Below are 20,609 nucleotides of genomic sequence, written 5' to 3' on the forward strand. Positions count from 1 at the left end.
TTGACATCCAACCACAGCTGTAATTAAACTGCAGTTCCATGTCCCCACTATGCTCCTGGTGTTGGCGGAGCGCATCCACAGTAGCTGCTCTTGCATCGACACAGAGAGCAGTGCACTGTGGGTAGCTATTCCACTGTGCAACTGGCCGCAGGCTGATTTGGGAAGGGTTTGCAGTCCCCATGGGGCAGGCACAGCATCTCATGATGCAGGTTTCTCAATCTCAGCATTCCATGGGCATCCTACTAGGTTTCCAGCTGCTTTTCAACTGTCCTGGTAACCTGCGAGCCAGCCATCTGTGTCAGAAAGCATAGAGCCTTTACTGCTCTTTAGTATTGTGCTGTGCATTATGAACACAAAGCTATAAGAGGAGCTCAAGGTGGGGAGGAGAAGGCTATTCACCACCACCCTGACCTCAGCCTCCTCCTTGTAGAGTGGCAGGTCTGCAACTCTGCACCAGAGGCTAATATTTGCCTCCCTTGCCTCCTGCTATGCCTGCTGCAGCTCTTTGATTTTTACATGGCACTGCTGTGTGTGTCTATCACAGCCCTTCACCTCCATGCCCTGAGCAAGTTCCTGCTGCTGGAGCAGAGCTGTGACTGCAAAGCCTCCTCTCCCCACAGACCCAAGAGATCCAACAACTCTGGTGTACTCCAGGCAGGAGTGGGTTTGCTGCATGGAGCCGGCATGTTCAGCTAGGCAGTTGCTATGTGAGCTCTCCACGCCGAGAAAACTGGAAGAGACTGTGTACCTGGCTGCAGGGCAGTGGAGTTCAAAAGAGTGGCCAGGGTAGGCATTGTGGGACACCTCTTAGAGGCCACTTAGGGCAACGTAAGCAATGCAGTGTCACTGCATCACTCTAAGTATGTCGCCCTAAGCTCTGCGCCTCTCATTGAAGTGGTTTTATTATGTCAAAGTAGCAGGCGAGTTAAACTGGTGGGAGGAGCATTGCAGTGTGTACAACTTCATAGTTAGGTCAACATAAGCTGCCTTGTGTCGACAAAACTGTGTAATGTAGACTCACCGCCCCATCAGCTGTTTGGTGGGTGCACTGTGCTCCCCATCAGCTGATGAGTGGGGGCGGTAAACAGCTGTGGCTGGTGGGTGATGAGCACCTGCTGTTTTTTCCCTGAGGGCTCCAGCCCCGGAACATGCATAGAGTCAGCACCCATGACACCATTAACGTAGAGATATGAGAATGCTTTGAGATTTTTTGAAGGAAGAACCAAGCCTGTCCCAAACAATGTAAAAGCGAAAAACCCCTCTCCTCCTTCATGATGGTGATGCAATAAGCTAATCACTCCTTCTGTTATCCCTTATCTCCTGCAACCATCTTCCTGCCATCATGCACCTCTGCTAACCTCTGGCTTCAAAATGCCTGCCAGCCCTAGTCTCTTCCCCTTCTTGAGACCACTTAAAAAGAGAAAAGAGCTTTCTCTCCTCTCCAGTGTGTGCTCTGGAACTAAAACAAACCCATCCTTTTAGTGCTGAAGCCCTTGCCCTTTGGCACCTATCTAATATTTGACACCTTCCCTTGTCCTGACAGATCATAGATCTTGGATGAAATCCTGGTCCTGTTTGAAGTCAATGGCAAAACTCCCACTGACTTCAGTGCGGCCAGGATTTCACCTCTTGTTTTGTGTATGCAGATGACACTTTACTGTCATGCCTGTATTGACACCAAGAGGGGAAACATGAAGAAAACAAAAACACCCTCCCAATATCCTCAAAAATCAGTTTAATAGAATCTGGGACCACAAACCCTTAAATGCCTTAATCATGCTTATTGGATGGTGATGCCAAGGGGGAGCATTAAGGTTGTTCATATAACTCTGCATTTCCATTCTTGTTTGGATTTCTTAAGTGCGATGTTTTCTCTGAATTTTCTTAGCATGTAATGTTTGGGTGTGGGATAATTACAACGTAAGGTGGGTTTTTTTTTGTTTGGTTGGGTTTTTTTACCCTTATGTTACGGATATTTTAATTCTGCTTAGATGTAGTGTTTTTTTTGTCTTGGAATATAAGTAAATTGCACACAACTGAGATGGTACAGGCAGCCCCTGTTCATTCTTCCCTCTCATGTTGAGAAGGCAGTGGGTCTTCTGCTTCCAAGGTCATCTCATGAAATGTAAAACAAAAGAGAAGACGTGAGATTTCCCAGCTAATGTTTGGCATCCAGAACAAATAGTCTCTTTGCTCTCTCCTTGCTGTATGTACCCCGTCTTCCTTCTTCCTTGCCTGTTCACACTGAAGCGAGATATATCATGGCATTGGTATGTGGAAAGCTGTGCTTATTTTTAGGCATCTAAATACTGGCAGGCACTTCTGGCTTAACCTTTATCTGTCACTTGGCATTTGAAGGGCTGTAAATTTGCCCCAGTAGTATTGCACTACATAAAGTGTTCTTTGAATGTGTGATTATTGGCTTATGTGTACAAAAGAAGGCACCCCTTTTATTGAGGAAATACTTCTAAAATTGCCATTGTAGTAGGTATAGCTAGGTATTGCCCTCTGTGTAGGTAAGTAGTCTCTGAAGTGGTCAGGTATCTTTCAAGTGGAAACCTTGACATCTTACAGTAAGCAACTGCTGAGCACTGTGTGAAAGACGAGAGAACAGATGCACATTCAGATCTTCTGTCTGCTTAATTAATGGATTTTTTAAAAAAGAATGTTATGCCCGTCTGGCAGCTCATATCGGGTAGAGGTGGCTCATTTTTCCCTGCTGCACTCCTGTGCCACCAGAGAGCATTCTGTACAAGGAGCTGAGGTCACACCTTACCTTACACTTCCCTAATGAAGGGAAAACTGAGTACAGGGTAAAATACCTGGGGTGAAATTCTGGTCCCTTTGAAGAAAGTGACAGAACTGGATTTCACCCCATTTTTAGCCTTTCCCTCCCATGGCTAGATATAGTTTGTATGAAATCTTGTAATTTGTCCCCAGAGAGGCTTTTTATAACTATAGACATGTAGCCAAGCACTTCACCTATCAAAGGGGTTTAGAAAAAGAAAGACTTGTTGCAGTGAATGTAATACCTGTCCCTCTCTGTCACCTTGCAATATAGTGAAGAGAGAGAACTAATGTAAAGAATAAAAAATAGCCCCCTATCTCAAACATTGCACGTCTCTGGCCAAAGGTGTCCCAGACTACAACACCTTCATGTAGAACTGCCATTTCAGTTTGATCCCAGCTTTTAAAAAGAGGGTGAGAGAGAGTTGCAAATAGGTAGAGAATTTGCATTGGACAGCTTCCTAGAAAAGAAGTCCTTGTGGCACCTTAGAGACTAACACCTGGTCTACACTACGAGTTTGTCTGATTTAGCAGCGTTAAATCGAATTTTCCCTGCACCCGTCCACACAACAAAGCCATTTTTTTCGACATAAAGGTCTCTTAAAACCGAATTCTGTACTCCTCCCCAACGAGGGGATTAGCGCTGAAATCGACATCGCCGTTTCGAATTAGGGTTAGTGTGGACTCAATTCTAAGGTACTGGCCTCCGGGAGCTATCCCACAGTGCACCATTGTGACCACTCTGGACAGCACTCTGAACTCGGATGCACTGGCCAGGTGTACAGGAAAAGTCCCGGGAACTTTTGAATCTCATTTCCTGTTTAGCCAGGCGAGCTCATCAGCACAGGTGACCATGCAGAGCTCATCAGCACGGGTGACCATGCAGTCCCAGAATCGAAAAAGAGCTCCAGCATGGACTGAATGGGAGGTACTGGATTTGATCGCTGTATGGGGAGAGGAATCTGTGCTATCAGAACTATGTTCCGAAAGACAAAATGCCAAAACATTTCAAAAAATCTCCGAGGCCATGAGGGACAGAGGCTACAGCAGGGATGCAGTACAGTGCCGTGTGAAACTTAAGGAGCTCAGACAAGCTTACCAGAAAACCAAAGAATCAAACGGATGCTCTGGGACAGAGCCCCAGACATATGCCGCTTCTCAAACATGCTGAGCTGCATGCAATTCTAGGGTGGGCTGCCACCACTACCCCACCCCTGACTGTGGACTCCGATGATGGAGTACTCTCTGCCATACCTGAGGATTTTGTGGACGGGGAAGATGAGGAGGAGGAGGAGGACGAGCTTGAGGAGAGCACACAGCACACCGTTTTCCCTGACAGCCAGGATCTTTTTCTCACCCTGACTGAAATACCCTCCCAACCCACCAAGCTGGAGAAGGGACCTCTGGTGAGTGTACCTTTTAAAATATAATACATGTTATAAAAGCAAGCGTTTTTTAATGATTAAGTAGCTCTGAGGACTTGGAATGCATTTGTGGCCGGTACAGCTACTGGAAAAGTCTGTTAATGTGTCTGGGGATGGAGTGGAAATCCTCCAGGGACATCTCCATGAAGCTCTCCTGGAGGTATTCTAAAAGCCTTTGCAGAAGGTTTCTGGGGAGAGCAACCTTATTCCAACCTCCATGGTAGGACACTTTACCACGCCATGCTAGTAGCAAGTAATCTGGTATCATTGCATGACAAATCCTGGCAGTGTATGGTCCCGGTGTTTGCTGGCATTCAAGCAACATCCGTTCTTCTCTCTGAGTTATCCTCAGGAGAGTGATATCATTCACAGTAACCTGGTTGAAATAGGGGGAATTTAATTAAGGGGACATTCAAAAGTGGCCGTTCCTACTGGGCTGTTTGCCTGTGGCTAAAAAGAAATCCTCCCCGCAGTTAGCCACACGGGGGGTGGGGTGGGGGGGGCATTGGTGCTGAGCTATTCGCATTTGGCTAGCAGGGATCTTCCCTGATACCAGCCACAATGTGGGATGAGGGATAAAGCAATCATCCCAGAGAATTGGATGGGGGGTAGGGTTACTTTGGTTTCTGCTGCTGCATGTTAACAGGAAAACCGCAGCACTAAATGGCCAATTCAATGTGCTTTGCTTGGTATGGGAGAGGAGGGCGCTGCTGTTATGAAGGTTGCAGAAGCTGAAAGACTATGGCTTACCATGGCTGCCTGCAAGCCGAATTCTGTTGCCCAGCACTGTGTGTGTGCTCTCTAACACCAAAGCTGCAGGCACTCAATATAAGATGCAAAATGCGACCTTGTACCAAAATCACATGTGCTATGTAATGTGAATAGTGGTGTTCACCATGAAAGAGTATAGCCATTGTTCTGTAAAATGTATCTTTTAAAATACTTCACTCCCTTTTTTTCCTCCAGCAGCTGCAAATGTTTCAAGCCTCCCTCCTCCATCCCAAAGGCTATCTCAGATAAGGCAGCGAAAAAAACGCACGCACGATGAAATGTTTTCTGAGCTCATGCAGTCGTCTGGCACTGACAGAGCTCAGCAGAATGTGTGGAGGGACACAATAGCAGAGTACAGGAAAGTGGCTGATGAACGTGAGGAAGGATGGCAGCAGGAAGATCAGAGAAGGCATGATGCAACGCTGGGGCTACTGCGGGATCAAACGGACATGCTCTGGCGTCTGGTGGAGGTTCATGAACGACAGCAGGATCACAGACTGTCACTGCAGCCCCTGTTTAACTGCCCTCCCTCCTCCCCAAGTTCCATAGCCTCCTCACCTAGACGCCCAAGAACGCCGGGGTGGCGGGGAAGGCTCCGGGCACCCAACAACTCCACACCAGTGGACAGCCCAAGCAACAGAAGGCTGTCATTCAACAGGTTTTGAAGTGGCCTTTTCCTTCCCTCCTACCCTCCTCGCACACCCCACCCAGGCTACCTTTTGAGTTATCTCCCTATTTTTATAATCAATTAATAAAGAATACATGTTTTTTAAACGATAGTGACTTTATTTCCTTTGCACGTAAGCTGTGATCGAAGGGGGGAGGGCAGGTGGCTTACAGGGAATTTAGAGGCAACCAAGATGATTAGATGATTTAGTCGGGGATTGGTCCTGCTTTGAGCAGGGGGTTGGACTAGATGACCTCCTGAGGTCCCTTCCAACCCTGATATTCTGTGATTCAAGGGGGCGGCTTTTCATCAAGGAGAAACAAACAGAAGTGTCACACAGTACCCAGGCCAGTCATGAAACTGGTTTTCAAAGCTTCTCTGATGCGCAGTGCCACCCTGGTGTCTGGCTGCACGTATTCAGTGACCAGGCAATTTACCTCAACCTCCCACCCCGCCATAAACGTCTCCCCCTTACTCTCACCGAGATTGTGGAGCACACAGCAAGCAGCAATAACAATGGGAATATTGGTTTCGCTGAGGTCTGAGCAAGTCAGTAAACTGTGCCAGCGACCCTTTAAACGTCCAAATGTGCACTCTAACAACATTCTGCACTTGCTCAGCCTACAGTTGAACAACTCCTTACTACTGTCCAGGGTGCCTGTGTATGATTTCATGAGCCAGGGCATTAAGGGGTAGGCTTGGTCCCCAGGGAAAACTATAGGCATTTCAACATCCCCAACAGTTATTTTCTGGTCTGGGAAGTAAATCCCTTCCTGCAGCTGTTTAAACAGACCAGAGTTCCTGAAGACGCGAGCATCATGAACCTTTCTCGGCCATCCCACATTGATGTTGGTGAAACATCCCTTGTAATCCACCAGTGCTTGCAGCACCATTGAAAAGTACCCCTTGCGGTTTATGTACTGGCTGCCCTGGTGGTCCGGTCCCAAGATAGGGCTTTGTGTTCTGACTATAACCCCAACACAGTTAGGGAATCCCATTGCAGCAAAGCCATCTAGTGTGACCTGCACATTTCCCAGAGTCACTATGTTTGATAGCAGCAGCTCAATGACTGCGTTGGCTACTTGCATCACAGCAACCCCCATGGTAGATTTGCCCACTCTAAATTGATTCCCGACTGACCGGTAGCTGTCTGGCGTCGCAAGCTTCAACAGGGCTGTTGCCACTCACTTGTGAACTGTGAGGGCTGATCTCATATTGGTATTCTGGCACTTCAGGGCAGGGGGAAAACAAGTCACAAAGTTCCATGAAAGTGTCCTTACGCATGCGAAAGTTTTGGAGCCACTGGGAATCATCCCAAACCTGCAACACTATGCGGTCCCACCACTCTGTGCTTGTTTCCCGCGTCCAGAATTGGCGTTCCACGGCATGAGCCTGCCCTAGTAACACCATGATCTCCAAATTGCCGGGGACCGCGGTTTTAGAGAAATCTGTGTTCATGTCCTCATCACCACACTGCCATTGCCTCCTCGCCTGGTTTTTCAGGTGCTGGTTCTGCATATACTGCTGAATAATGTGCGAGGTGTTTACAATGGTCATAACTGCTGCGGTGAGGTGAACGGATTCCATGCTTGCTGTGCTATGGCATCTGCTCAGGCAATCCAGGTGAAAGGACGCAAAATGATTTTCTGCTGTTGCTTTCACGGAGGGAGGGAGGTTTGACTGATGACATTTACCCATAACCACCTGCGACAAATTTTTGGCTCCATCAGGGATTGGGAGCTCGGCCCAGAATTCCAATGGTCAGCGGGAACTGTGGGATAGCTATCCACAATGCACCGCTCGGCATGTCGACGCTTGCCACAGTACTGTGGACGCACACCACCGAATTAATGTGCTTAGTATGGACGCATGCACACTACTTTATACAATCTGTTCCCAAAAATCGACTTCTGTAAAATCGGAGTATTTTCATAGTGTAGACATGGCCTAACAGATAGTCTCTAAGGTGCCACAAGTACTCCTTGTTGTTTTTGCTGATACAGACTAACATGGCTACCACTCTGAAACCTAGAAAAGAAGTGTTTATAGAGGACTTATGCTGTATTGATATTACAGTGAATTAAAATTATATTAAACTGTTGGCTTATTTCACTCAGTTCTCCATACTTTTACTGATACAAAGCTGGTTGGGCAACCCTTACTTCTGTAAGTGCTATTTGGTATGGTCAGTTGACACCACTCAACATGATTATGGGATGCAAAAGTAAATAGAAGGTGAATACCACTCAAGTACATCAGCCCTTGTAATTAAAATTTTAATCCAGGCTTCACAGGATACATAGCTGGATGCTCATATACTGTACAGAACTCCACACAGGAGCTGCTTGAATCATATTTGTATGTAGTAATTTTAAATGTTTCAAATCAAAATCACTGAGTAACTTATCCGTAAATATATTTTTTCACTATTTCACCAGTCCTAAAGATGGCTGAATAATGTAATAGAGAACTGGAACCATAAACTCACTGAACATTAAATCCCACCAAATGAGGGTAGATCCATCCCAATCATCGTATCCACTCATTATACTCCACATGTGAACATAGCCATTATATGGACAACATACCCCCATATCTCAATGTCTGTACTTTGACCGGTTAAACTTTTACCCCCAATCGGGGAGATTGCAGATTATGTATTCTTTACGCCACCCGTTCCTAAACCGAATTTTGCACCCTTTGATAATCTGTACCTTATTCCCTGATAACCAGAAACTTCTATGCCTAAACTCTGTACCGTTTTCTTTTTTACTTCAACATTATCTTAATAAAATTTATTTGCCATCCCCTCTGTGTCACCCTCCCCTCCCCCACACGTGGCATGGCATTTATTTAGTGTATAATTACTATTAGACCAGTTCCAGTCAATATTTACTTGGCATATCATCATCATTTTCACTATAAAGACCTGTTTACTGTGCCAGTGATCATTATAAGCAAGTTTACTGAGTGCAACCTAGCAGGAGAGAGAACTTTCATTAAAAATAGCAGGGAACTTTTCAGCAAAAATAAGCAAATAATGCACAGGGAAATAAACCATAATGATCAACTTATGACTTTTGAGACCTTGTTGGCTCACAGAAGTGAAAAGCCAACAGACAGCATGCCCTCTGTTCAAGTACCCTGGGGCTTCCAACGCACTACTCTCCTACTGTTTTAAACCACAGCCAATGTTTGTAGATTAGTTTAAGAGCTGCTCTGTCTTTTATGTGTTATAATCTCCCACAAACCTTCACCCAGTGTTAGTTCAAGTAGTTGTCAGTGAGATGCCTCTGCTTAATATTTAACTTCTGGGGACTAGGATTTGAGGGTGCTAGAGGCTTTGTATTTTTAAATTTGGGACTTGTCAAAATGCTAAGAGGCAAGACAGTGCTGGTGACAAAAGAGCTGGTAGCCATTATAGAAGAGGAGCAATGTGCGACTAGGATGTCAGTTCTGGCAGCTGCAAAATTGAGAGCCTTGTTTTTAGAAGTTGTAGTAGGCCACATATATAGAGAGCTGTGCATTAAAAGATGTAACCTCTTGGGGCTGATGGCAGTACTATTTAATAAATAAATAAAATAAAAACCCCTACAAGTATAATCTCTACCCCATCATAGTTAGCTCACCTTTCCCCTCCCATACTATCCAAGAAGTAGAAGGGTCTCATTGCTCTTTGTTCTGTTGACAGTGTTATCCAATGGCATGCAAGCAGGAGTAGGAACCTGGAATTTCTAAATTATCATCTCAGCTTTGATCTTGACTCCATCTATAGCCTTGTACAAGTCACTCAACCTTCTCTGCTTCAGTTTTTTTCTCTGTAAAATGGAGATAATACTTTCTGACCTCACAGGGTGTGTGTTGGAGGATTGATTAATATTTACGTGGTGCTCTGAAGGTGTAAAGGGCTATGTAAATGAGAAATGTATACTTATTGCAAAAACTGTGACTTTTAGGTTTTTCAATAAATAGTTCTGGTCTTTGGCATGCCTGTCAGCTTCCTATTGAGCATGCTTCTGCTGTGATTTTTAAAATTGGTTTCTATATAGGCTCATTGGAATTGAATATCGGTTTTAACCTCTTGATTAAATAGCTTTAAACAATTTTATTTAGAAAAATACAGGATATTTGATCTGTATTATAATTTTCTGTGGCAAACAGTCCAAGATTAAAAATACTGTGTTATGACTTTCCTTTTTTGTAACTAATTTTGGGTTTTATTTTTTTTTTGCCTTGAGAACCAAGTAGCCTTAACCATGCTTTTTTATGTGAATGTTTATGCCTGTACAAAGAGCCTAATTCTTCATTCCTTGTATGTTATGTAGACACTTCCATCTCTACAAGGCGAGTACAAAAATGCTACTGCTCTGGTTAGGTAGCATATCAAGATTCAATTTGCAGAGGTGCAACTGACTATATGAACTGCAAGGCAGTAGAGAATCAGGTCCCAAGATTAGGTATAGAATCAGGTCCAAGATTAGGATACATATAATTCTTTCTAGTTAAATATGCATAATAACTTGTATTATATCTTTGCATAGAAACTGTGAGGATGCGTTATCATCTGAAGACTGTGAAACCTTATTCCAGTTTGTTTATACCACGCACAGACCTCTAGCAGTAGCAGCCGGGGAATTCCTTTATAAAAGGTATCTCTGCCTGGCTACTTTTTGCATATTCTCATTGTTTCAGAGTGAAAATGGGTTTGTTTAAGAGGGACATTAAACCTCTATCTTTTAATTGGTGGGTTGTCTCTGGCGGATATCAGATGTCCTTTCTTCTGCTGAATAAGTGGAGGGCTGCTATCTGGGGCTAACTGTTTGTTTCACTTCCCAGCCCCAGTATGTTATACAAGCATGAGAAAGGTACAAGACTATAATAAAGTATAAAACAACTGACTAGTCCACTGGTATTGTATCATGCCAAGGACCATGCCGCCTTCCTTTCTACTTTTTCCCTGTTGCTTTGCTTCCTATGAGCCAGCTGATCACCTGGCATCTGTTGGATTTTTTTGTAGCTGTTTATGATTAATTGCAAAGGTGGCCTCTTCTCCCCTTGAAAGTTGCCTTATACATTGTAAAGTCTTTTGAATAATGAGAGAGCCCACAGATTAAAAAAATTCTCCCAATTTTCAATCAAGTTAATGAAATATACAATCTAACTTCCCAGGAGTAACTTTTGTAAATGGGCCTTTATGACAATGGATGTGGGAAATGAATGGAACTGCCATGCTACAAAGGGAATTAATAAATATTCTGTTTCTACAGCTTGATGAAATTCTGTATTTTGTTTAGCAAAAATTGGTGAAAATACTTTTGGCAAGGATTTGGAGAGGCAATGTTAAAAAATGACTATGATTATTCATACTTCTTTGTCCCCTTCATCCGTTGCTGTCCATACCCACCCAGCAAAATTATATAAGGCCTAGGATTTGTGGATCCAGGCCCAAAATAAAGAAAAAAGAAAAATCCCTTCTCTGATGTATCCCTCGTCATACCTCCTAGCCCTATACTGCTTTGTTTTGTAGGTTCCCAACTCTCTGGGCTAATGTTGTCATAAATCAGTGATTTATCCCCAGAAAAATGCCACTCTTAGCTATTGGTGGTGCTGTCTTGATAAACTTGGGGCCTGTAGCATCAGCATCTCATTAATATTTCACTGGAATCCAAGCAAATAACTGACTGGGTCAGTGTGAAATGAGCTGCTGATCTTTATACTGTTATCAGTGCACAAGGATCTACATCACATAAACCACCACCACACATGGCACTAGTTGACAACTTTGTTGGCAGGTTTGGCAGAAAAAGAACAGGCTTAAATCTACACTGAGGTTAACCTGCCCTCATGCTACTAGTGGCCTCTCCACTTCAGGTTTGAGGAACATAGGAAGGGAGTGTAGTAAATATTTCAGTGCTGCATCCCATGTTTTACCTGTGTCTGTGGATAGACTTCCTTGACCACTTCTTCTTGGCACTAGCCAAGATGGCTGTCCATCAGTCCAGGAGGAGGAATCTCAATGGGAGAGACATCATAGAATACTCAAGGAGCTGACTGAGGAGATATCTGAGCCATTAATGATTATCTTTGAAAAGTCATGGAAAGCTGGGAGAAATTCCAGAGGACTGGAAAAGGGCAAATGTACTGCCAATCTGTAAAAAAGGAAATAAGGACAACCTGGGGAATTACAGACCAGTCAACTTAACTTCAGTACCCAGAAAGATAATGGAGCAAATAATTAAGCAATCAGTTTGCAGATACCTAGAAGATAATAAGGTGATAAGTAACAGTCAGCATGGATTTGTCAAGAACAAATCAAACAAACCTAATAGCTTTCTTTGACAGGGGTTACTTGAAACTGTGAGGGAAGCAGCAGATGGTATATCTTGATATTAGTAAGGCTTTTGATACTGTCTTGCATGACTTCCTGATAAACTCAGGAAATACAACCTAGATAGCTACTATAACGTGGGTCAATGACTGGTTAGAAAACTGTTTCCAGAGAGTAGTTATCAGTGATTCACAGTCAAGCTGGAAGGGCATATACAGTGGGGTCCCATAGGGATCAGTTCTGGGTCCAGTTCTATTCAATATCCTCATCAATGATTTAGATCAGTGGTTCTCAACCAGGAGTACATGTACCCCTTGGGGTATTCAAAGGTCTTCCAGGGGGTACATCAACTCATCTAGATATAAAAAGCACTAGCGAAGTCAGTACAAACTAAAATTTCATACAGACAATGACTTGTTTATACTGACCTATATACTATATACTGAAATGTAAGTACAATATTTATATTTCAACTGATTTATTTTATAATTATATGGTAAAAATAAGAAAGTAAGAAATTTTTCAGTAATAGTGATGTGACACTTTTGTATTTTTATGTCTGATTTTGTAAGCAAGTAATTTTTAAATGAGGTGAAACTTGGGGGGCAGGCAAGACAAATCAGACTCCTGAAAGGGGTACAGCAGTCTGGAAAGGTTGAGAGCCACTGATTTAAATAGTGACATAGAGGGTACATTTATAAAGTTTGTGGACAATACCAAGTTGGGAGGGGTTGCAAGTGCTTTGGAGGATAGGATTAAAATTTAAAATGATCTGGGCAAACTGGAGAAATGGTCTGAAGTAAACAGGATGAAATTCAATAAGGACAAATACAAAGTACTCCACTTAGGAAGGTACAATCGGTTGCATACATACAAAATGGGAAATGACTGCCAAGGATGGAGTACTGCGGAAAGGAATCTGGAGATCATAGTGGATCACAAGCTAAACATGAATCACAGTGTAGCACTGTTGCAAAAAAAGCAAACATCATTCTGGGATGCATTAGCAGGAGTGTTATAAGCAAGACACAGGAACAGGTGGGCAAGGCAACTGAACCCCATGCAGTCCTCCGTGTTTACCCCACTCTCCTGTGGTTACCTCCATCTCCCTCCCCTGGCACCAAGTGTACAGAAAATGGGGAAAGTAGGGAAAGGAGAATTGGGGGGCCAGGTGACATGCAGCAGTAGGGGTTTTTGTCATGGTTGCGCTTCTTGCTACACTCTGTTTTTGTTTTTGTTTTGGAAAAGTTCTTTTGTAACTGGTGATTGGGTGTTGTAATAGCAGCTGGCCTGCCTGGCACTGGGTGATTGTTGTACTGTTTTTAACATGTTTACAAATAAAGCTTTTTATATCATCAAGAAAGTTTATTGTGGTCACTGCATCTCTTCATACAATCAGTTTTTGAAATAATAAAACTAAACACATGATCAGGAACAGTTAGGAAATAGTAAGCAAATGCTATTCCTCTATACAGTTAGGTACAGCAATCCATACTTCAGTCATTTCCTTATGTGAATCCGTGCTGTGAATCATCCCCCCATTTCATAAATCATGTTATTCATAAGTACATTGCAGGGCAATCAAGCCCTCACTCCTCCCCAACTGCTGAATACTCTCCCACACCCCAAATCAGTGAGCCCCATCCCCACCCACCTCCCCCCAACCACATTCATAGAGGTACTGATTGCCTCAGAAACCTCTACCACCACTTTACCCATGGTCGACTTTCCAACACCAATCTGGCTGGCAATGGACCTGAGCAGTCTGGGATACCCCGCTTACAGATGGGTATAGCAGCCCACTTCTAGGTCTGCATGGGTGCCCTCAGATGAGTGTCTTTATGCTGGAAGGTCAGGGCAAGCTGCTCACAAAGCTCCAGGAATGTGCCTTTCTTCATATGAAACTTGTGGACCCACTGCTGGTCATCCCAGGTCTGCATGATGATGTGATCCCCCAGTCTGTTCTTGTGGCCTTGCACCAGAAGTGCTGGTCTACACAGGGGGCCTCAGCGGCTATTCTGAGTGTACTGAGCAGCATCAGCCACTGTGAGTCTTCCATGTCTGGATACTCCTCCTCTTCTGCTGTCTTCTGCTCCATCTTAAGCTCTGTGAGGTTCCTTTGATGGGTTAAAAAATGCCACCGAAATGTCCACCAGCGCCTCGGGGAAGCTGTGCCTGTTTTCTGACACAGGAGTGAAAGCGCAAGCAAAAGAACCCATTGAAAAAGGGTCTCCTGCGTGTTGCTTTGCAGGCTGTGCTAGGGAATCTGTGATATGATTGGTTTGACTTGGGTCTGCATGCTGCAGTGTGGATGCCAGAGCCCCGGGTTTGAGCAAGGGCTAGAAAATTTGTAACGTAGGGTTAAGAACCAGTGTGGATGCTCAAGCCCTGAGTTTTCTAACACAGGTCAGTTGACTCGAGTCCCACTAACCCTGGCCTTACATTACAGTGTAGACATACCCTAAGAGCCTGGTTTGGTTTTCGAAGACTAGATGTACCATATTATGAAGTGTTGCTGGGCAGTAAGATTTTTATAGGAAGGATATTTCTCTTTTATGATTTTCTCTAAATTACAGTGGTCACCTTTACAGGATAAATAAATGCCTAACACTTGGTGTACTCATTGCCACGGAATCTATATATGTTGCCCAGACAACTGGCAAGGCCCCAGTATCAGCTGCTGCAGGTAGTCCCTGCTTTCACAGAGCGAACTTGTAGCTAAAAATAATCTAGTGTCTCCCCTTCCAGCTGACAGTAGAATTTGATGTTTGCTGAATGGATGAATAGATTTTAAAAGAAAGAAGTAAAGCTGTTTGAAATCCTGACAGAATCTGTGCTGCTTTGCTGAGTAATCTAAAGGTGCACAGCAGAATTGGACTGACTTCTTTTTTCCATTGGCAGGCTGCTTAGTTATCAGGGAACTGAAGAGGAAGTCCCACCTAAAAGAAGAGGGAAGTTTCGGGCTAATACCTGCTACATGAGAAAATTAATAACTTTTTTCTTGGAGAGTGAGGTAAGGAAAATGTAGATTGTGATAGACAGATGAGGGAGGAGCCCTTCCAAACCAGGGCAGCTGGCTGAGAATTGGTACTGAGGTGCTGCTGGAAGTTGGAGGGAGAAGTGGGGTGAGTGGGGAGGAGACTTCCTTTTGAAAGGTCTTTTTGGTTGCATGCTCAGAACTGTTGATCTTGGAACTCGATACTTTCTCAACTCTAGGATGAGCTTCAGTAAAGTAAAACTGTACATGTGCGTTCGGTTGTACTACGCCTCTTATTCTACAGTTGTATCAATGCAGAGAGGTAGTGTGGGACTGGCTTTCTGAAAAAACTAGGACTGCTCAGCCAGGGATAGCAACTAAAATGTAACTCATTTCAAGCTCCTGAATGGGAGTGGGCATTTTAGGTGTTACCAACAGCAGTCAAATAGTGATATTCAGGACAGCTTTGGGGAGACTAGTCTTTTTAGGAAATCTTTTTTCTGTCCTTTAAGTAACTCTTTTTCTCTTATGCTGTTCCCCATGTATCAAACTGAAGAATTATTATTTAGTTTGGATCTAGTAAAAAAATACACACATTGAAAAAAATACGATTTTACAATGAGAGAAAGGGGGGGAATATGTAATAAGCTGTATTCACATTTCAGTAAACATTTGATCCTCTAGGCTTATGTTTTTAATCTCTAGCTACATAAACACGTCACGTACCTTGTAGACAGCCTGTGGGATTGGACAGGCAGTTTGCTGAAGGACTGGGAGTGTATGACCACTCTCTTATTGGAAGCTGCTGAAGAAGAAGGTAGGTGAGCTAAAACCTTAGTGTTGCCCAAATTGATCTTGTTTTATTTACTAGAAGAAACTTCCTTCACCTTGAACTATAGCGGGGTCACTTCAAGAGCCTCTTGGCTGCATAGAGCCACAAAACAGTTTTGACTCTGTGTCCTGCCATGGCTCGGTGCCCTCAAATATTGATGCAGTATTCCTACGAAAACCTTGTGAAACACTATCCAACACTTATGCCCTGAATATTTATGCCTCTCAGTGACTCCTCCCTCCTATCTTCTTTCTCCCTCCTTCCTTGCTGCCTGCTGGGGGGCAGAGGGTGAAGAATGTTTCTTCTCTCTCTCGGCTACTTAGAGGCTGAAGAAGGGATTCCAAGGGTCGCAGTGTGTTTGTTCCGTACTATTTCCGCCTCAGTAGTCAGGTGTGAACCTTGTGAAGGTTCAGGCAGCTTTGGGAGCACTGTGGTGAATGGCTCTCTACTTGTTGGAAGAGAGAATCTCCAGTCTGATCCCTGGATTGCAGAAGAGGCACATATAGGGCCCTGTGAAGCTATATGTGGTTCTAGAGTCACATTGAGCTAAAAGTTCATGAGAAGATGAGTCTCAGGTCTGGTGGAAGAGAATGAAATTTCATTGGAGTTAGGTCTGAATTTGGCCTGTTCTTTTCTGGGGAAAGTCATTTCTGCGACACTGAACCTGTTGCTTTATTTGGCAAATGCAGTGGGATCCACTTATAATAAACATAGTAAAATGTATTTTATTCTAAAGTAAATTAAAAATTCCAAATAGTTTCTGTGAATCACAATGTATGTATTGTAGCTGTGGTTGTAGTGAATCACACAGAATAACTTCACTATAAGGTGAGAAGAAAAAAGACTTCGCTACATGAAGGTTCCTTTGTATTCAGAAATCTTAATTTACCTTTTACATTTCAAGGGGCATATTTGTTTTCATGGCTGAGTTAAGGAACCTAAATGCACCTATCTCATTGAAACAGAGTAGTGTGGAGCTGATGTTCACCACTGTAAAGGAAGAGGCTGAGTTGAATTTAATGCCATTTTCAGAAATCAGATATTTTAGAGGGTTTAGTTTTATGTAGAAAACGCCTTGAACATTGTTTATTGTGGCAGAATAAACTAGATCAGTTCTTTGCTGTGGGATCAAAGCATATAGGTCTAGATTTTTAAAGATATTTTTAGGTACCTAACTCCCAAAGGTGCCATAGAAGAAATAGAGCCATCCAACTTTTTTGCTTTTTTCACTGTGTGTAACAGAGAATAATTCAGTTCACAGTCAGGTTGGACTTAGCAAATTTTCAGCAGTTTTTTAGCAGTATCTCTCTCTCTCCCCCTCTCAAAGTTGTTTTGAGAAATGAGTAGACTTTCCTCATTAGCCATTCCTGCATCTTCACTTTTCTTTTGTGAGACACTGAAGAAACGATGATTTTCTTACAGCACTGAGTGATGCCCAGGAAAGTGCCCTCATTGAAATAATCTTAGCGACCGTTCGAGAAGCTGCTGAAGGTCACCCTCCTGTGGGCAGAGGAGCAGCCAAGAAGGTCAGTGGGTTTTATTCTAATATATTTATTATGTTGCAATCAAATTTGTCCTCCCTACGTGCTCTGCCAAAAGCCCTTTCCTAGCCACAGGTACATCAGCAGAAAGAGAGCAGCATTGTTTTTACAAGACAAGCGCAATGCCTTCTGACCATCAGACAAAACATCTTATCGGTGGATATTGAATGAGATGAGCTTTAGAGGAAGCTCAGCACCGTGGAAGCATGTTAGTGACACACACTGACCATTTTATCTATCAGTAGATGTCGTTATAAAGCACCCTGCATCCAAACAGCACTCTAGTTGTTCAACACTCGCTCAAGAATTTTATTAAAAAAAAGGGGGGGGGGAGAAATCCCATGGGGGGGGAAAATCTTTGCCTCAGCCAGGTGGTTTATGTTAGTTAAAGGTATATTAATATGCAAAGTTAACCTTGGGATAGGTGTAAAATTCCAATCAACTCCAAGAGTATTTTATAATTGAAGCAGAATGCTTTTGTCTGTAGATCCTGTCAGCGAAAGAGAAGAAAATACAATTGGAAGATTGTACCAAAATTACTGAGCACTTTATTGTGGTGCTTCCTCAGCTCTTGGCAAAGGTAACTAGCAGCTGTTCCATGAGCGCATGTTAAATATTTCATTAAAATTCCTGCAGCACACTCATATCCTGTTTTCCTCTGCAGTATTCAGCAGATGCTGAAAAAGTGGCGAACCTCCTGCAAATTCCCCAGTATTATGATTTAGATGTTTACAGTACTGGACGTCTGGAGAAGGTGAATAGGAATTGGGGCAGTTGGGTGTGCGTGAAATATAACAAATTTATGAGACAATTTACAGGGAGTAGTGAGACCTTGTTACAGCCAGGAGACTGTTGGGACATGAAGAAATACTTATACCCTGTTGAAACCCTTCATATTTGAACTGAGGCCACCAGGGAAATGCTTTAACATTTGTCTGTATGGATTTAGCAAGGTTGGCCTAAGGCCCTGGTAGATAATGATTTATGGCTTCGTGCAGGAGGCCCAGCTTTGGGAATGAACTAATTCTTCTTGCTTCTTGACCTCTTGTTGGGTGGAAAGGAGGGGGAGTTACAGCATGTATCCAAGTTGGCATCTCCCAGCAGCTTACTGCAGAACGAGGTTGCATTCTCATTGGAGACTGTCTCCCTTATCAGCTGCTGAGGGAGGGTAGTAACTGTAAAGAGAAAAATGGGGATAGTATATCTGTATGTGGAAGAGGGGAATTCAGGAATGGAAGGATGAAATCCTTGAAATAGCAAAGCCCATACGTAAGTGGAGTGGATTGCTCAAATTAACCCCCTGTAAATATCCATAACAAGGCAAGGGAAAAATCACATCCATGTACTTCCACCACAAAAAATTAGCTGAGGGGGGGGCCATAAAGCAGTAGCAGTATGGCAGAAATGTTTGTATAACAAACAATACTGTCAGTGACCCACTCATGGGAATAAGCCTACCACAGAATGATGGGAGCTCTGAAACATGCTTCATCTTTGTTACTGCAGCAGGCAGCCTTGTGTCCAGAGGGCCCTTTCTTTGTCCTTTTCCCCCTCAGTCTCTTCTACTATTATTATTTAGAGTCATGTGTATTGCTAGACTTGGGGCTGAAATAAATAATGAAGGTTTTAAGAAGATGTTAAGCTATACAAGTATACGTACAAAATGATGGGGTCTAAACTAGCCGTTACCACTCAAGAAAGAGATCTTGGAGTCATTGTGGATAGTTCTTTGAAAACATCTGCTCAGTGTGGAGCCAAAGTCAACAAAGCTAATGGAATGTTAGGGGAATGAAAGGGATAGAAAATAAGACAGAAAATACCATAATTACACTATATAGATCCAGGACACACTCATATCTTTAATACTGTATGCAGTTCTGGTCACCCCATCTCAAAAGAGACGTATTAGAATTGGAAAAAGTATAGAGAAAAGCAACAAAAATGATTAGGGGTATAGAACAGCTTCCATATGAGGAGAGATAAACAAGACTGGGACTGTCTAGCTTAGAAAAGATATGACGTGGGGGAGGTGGGATATAATAATGGTCTATGAAATCTTGACTGGTGTGGAGAAAATGAATATGGAGTGTTGTTTACACCTTCACATAACACAAGCATCGGGAGTTACTTTCATGAAACTACTAGGCCGCAGGTTTAAAACAAACATAAGGATTGCTTCTTCGTACAATACAGTCACCCCGTGGAACTTGTGACCAGGGGATGTTGTGAAGGCCAAATGTATAATTAGGTTAAAAAAAAAAAGCCTTAGATAAGGTCAGGAAGGAATAGTCAATTGTTCGCTGTTAGCCAAGATGGTCGGGGACGCAACCCCATGCTCTGGGTGTCCCTAAACCTCTGATGGCCAGAAGCTGGACTGGATGACGGGATGGATTGCTGAATAATTGCTCTGTTCTTTTCATTCCCTCTGAAGCATCTGGCACTGGCCCCTGTTGGAAGACAGGACATTGGGCTAGATGGACCATTGGTCTGACTAAGGGCTTGTTGGACCCTTGCATTTTACAGTGCTCTAACTTGCTGGCTCAGGGGTGTGAAAAATCACCCCCTGAGCGCAGCAAATCTGAGTGCTTTAAAGCGCTAGTGTAGACAGGCTCCTAGCACTTGGAGTTAATCCCCTCGTGGAGGTGGATTACCAGAAGAGCTGGGAGACCTCTCTCCCAGCACTCTCGTGCCACCACACTCGCACTTCAAAGCGCTGCCGTGGGAGTGCAGCCATGCCCTCAGTATAACCATTCTTATGTGACAGGTCTGTTATGAGAACTACAGCAACAAACAAAATCTTGTCCTGTAATGCCTGCCTGTCCTCCCCAAACGGGCATTTATTTTGTTTTCAGTTGTGTAAAGTAAAAAGGAATAAACATAAATAGGCATAACTTTGACTTGACTGTATCATCATGATAACTTGCAGCACTTGGATGCTTTGCTGAGAGTGGTGAAAGATATTGTAGCTGAACACTCTGACATGGATGTCCTCGAGGCTTGCTCCAGGACGTATTATGTCTTCTGCAATGAAGAACTGGCCATCCACAGGAGGGCGGATCTTGCCAGAACTCAGCTGATAGACGAGTTGGTGGACAAACTTAATGAGCTGCTGGCTGACTCTTGGCACGAGGTGCGTGTGACTGGAAGTAGAAATACATGAAACATTTCAGGATCAAAATGAAATAAATACAAGGGAGAGATGTTAAGACTGGCAATATACTGGTTTTTCTTTGCTTGGGGAGAGCAAAGCTTACAGAGGTAGTCTGAATACTCTGAAAGGGC

The 20,609-nt window shown here is 43.5% G+C and overlaps 1 protein-coding gene across 23 annotated transcripts in view; it reads left to right on the forward strand.

Annotated features, from left to right (window-relative positions):
• The window catches only part of LOC140914828 (cohesin subunit SA-2), a 99,138-nt gene that overhangs the window by 44,809 nt on the left and 33,720 nt on the right, over positions 1-20,609 (forward strand). For all 23 annotated transcript variants that reach the window (XM_073353687.1, XM_073353726.1, XM_073353694.2 and 20 more), the window contains 7 exons: positions 10,191-10,298; positions 14,879-14,990; positions 15,660-15,771; positions 17,209-17,312; positions 17,815-17,907; positions 17,992-18,081; positions 20,254-20,457. In XM_073353687.1, the coding sequence (XP_073209788.1) occupies positions 10,191-10,298; positions 14,879-14,990; positions 15,660-15,771; positions 17,209-17,312; positions 17,815-17,907; positions 17,992-18,081; positions 20,254-20,457 (823 nt within the window). The remainder of the gene's footprint in view (positions 1-10,190; positions 10,299-14,878; positions 14,991-15,659; positions 15,772-17,208; positions 17,313-17,814; positions 17,908-17,991; positions 18,082-20,253; positions 20,458-20,609) is intronic.

Source organism: Lepidochelys kempii, chromosome 1 (genome assembly GCF_965140285.1).
Source record: "Lepidochelys kempii isolate rLepKem1 chromosome 1, rLepKem1.hap1, whole genome shotgun sequence".
Taxonomy (NCBI): domain Eukaryota; kingdom Metazoa; phylum Chordata; order Testudines; family Cheloniidae; genus Lepidochelys; species Lepidochelys kempii.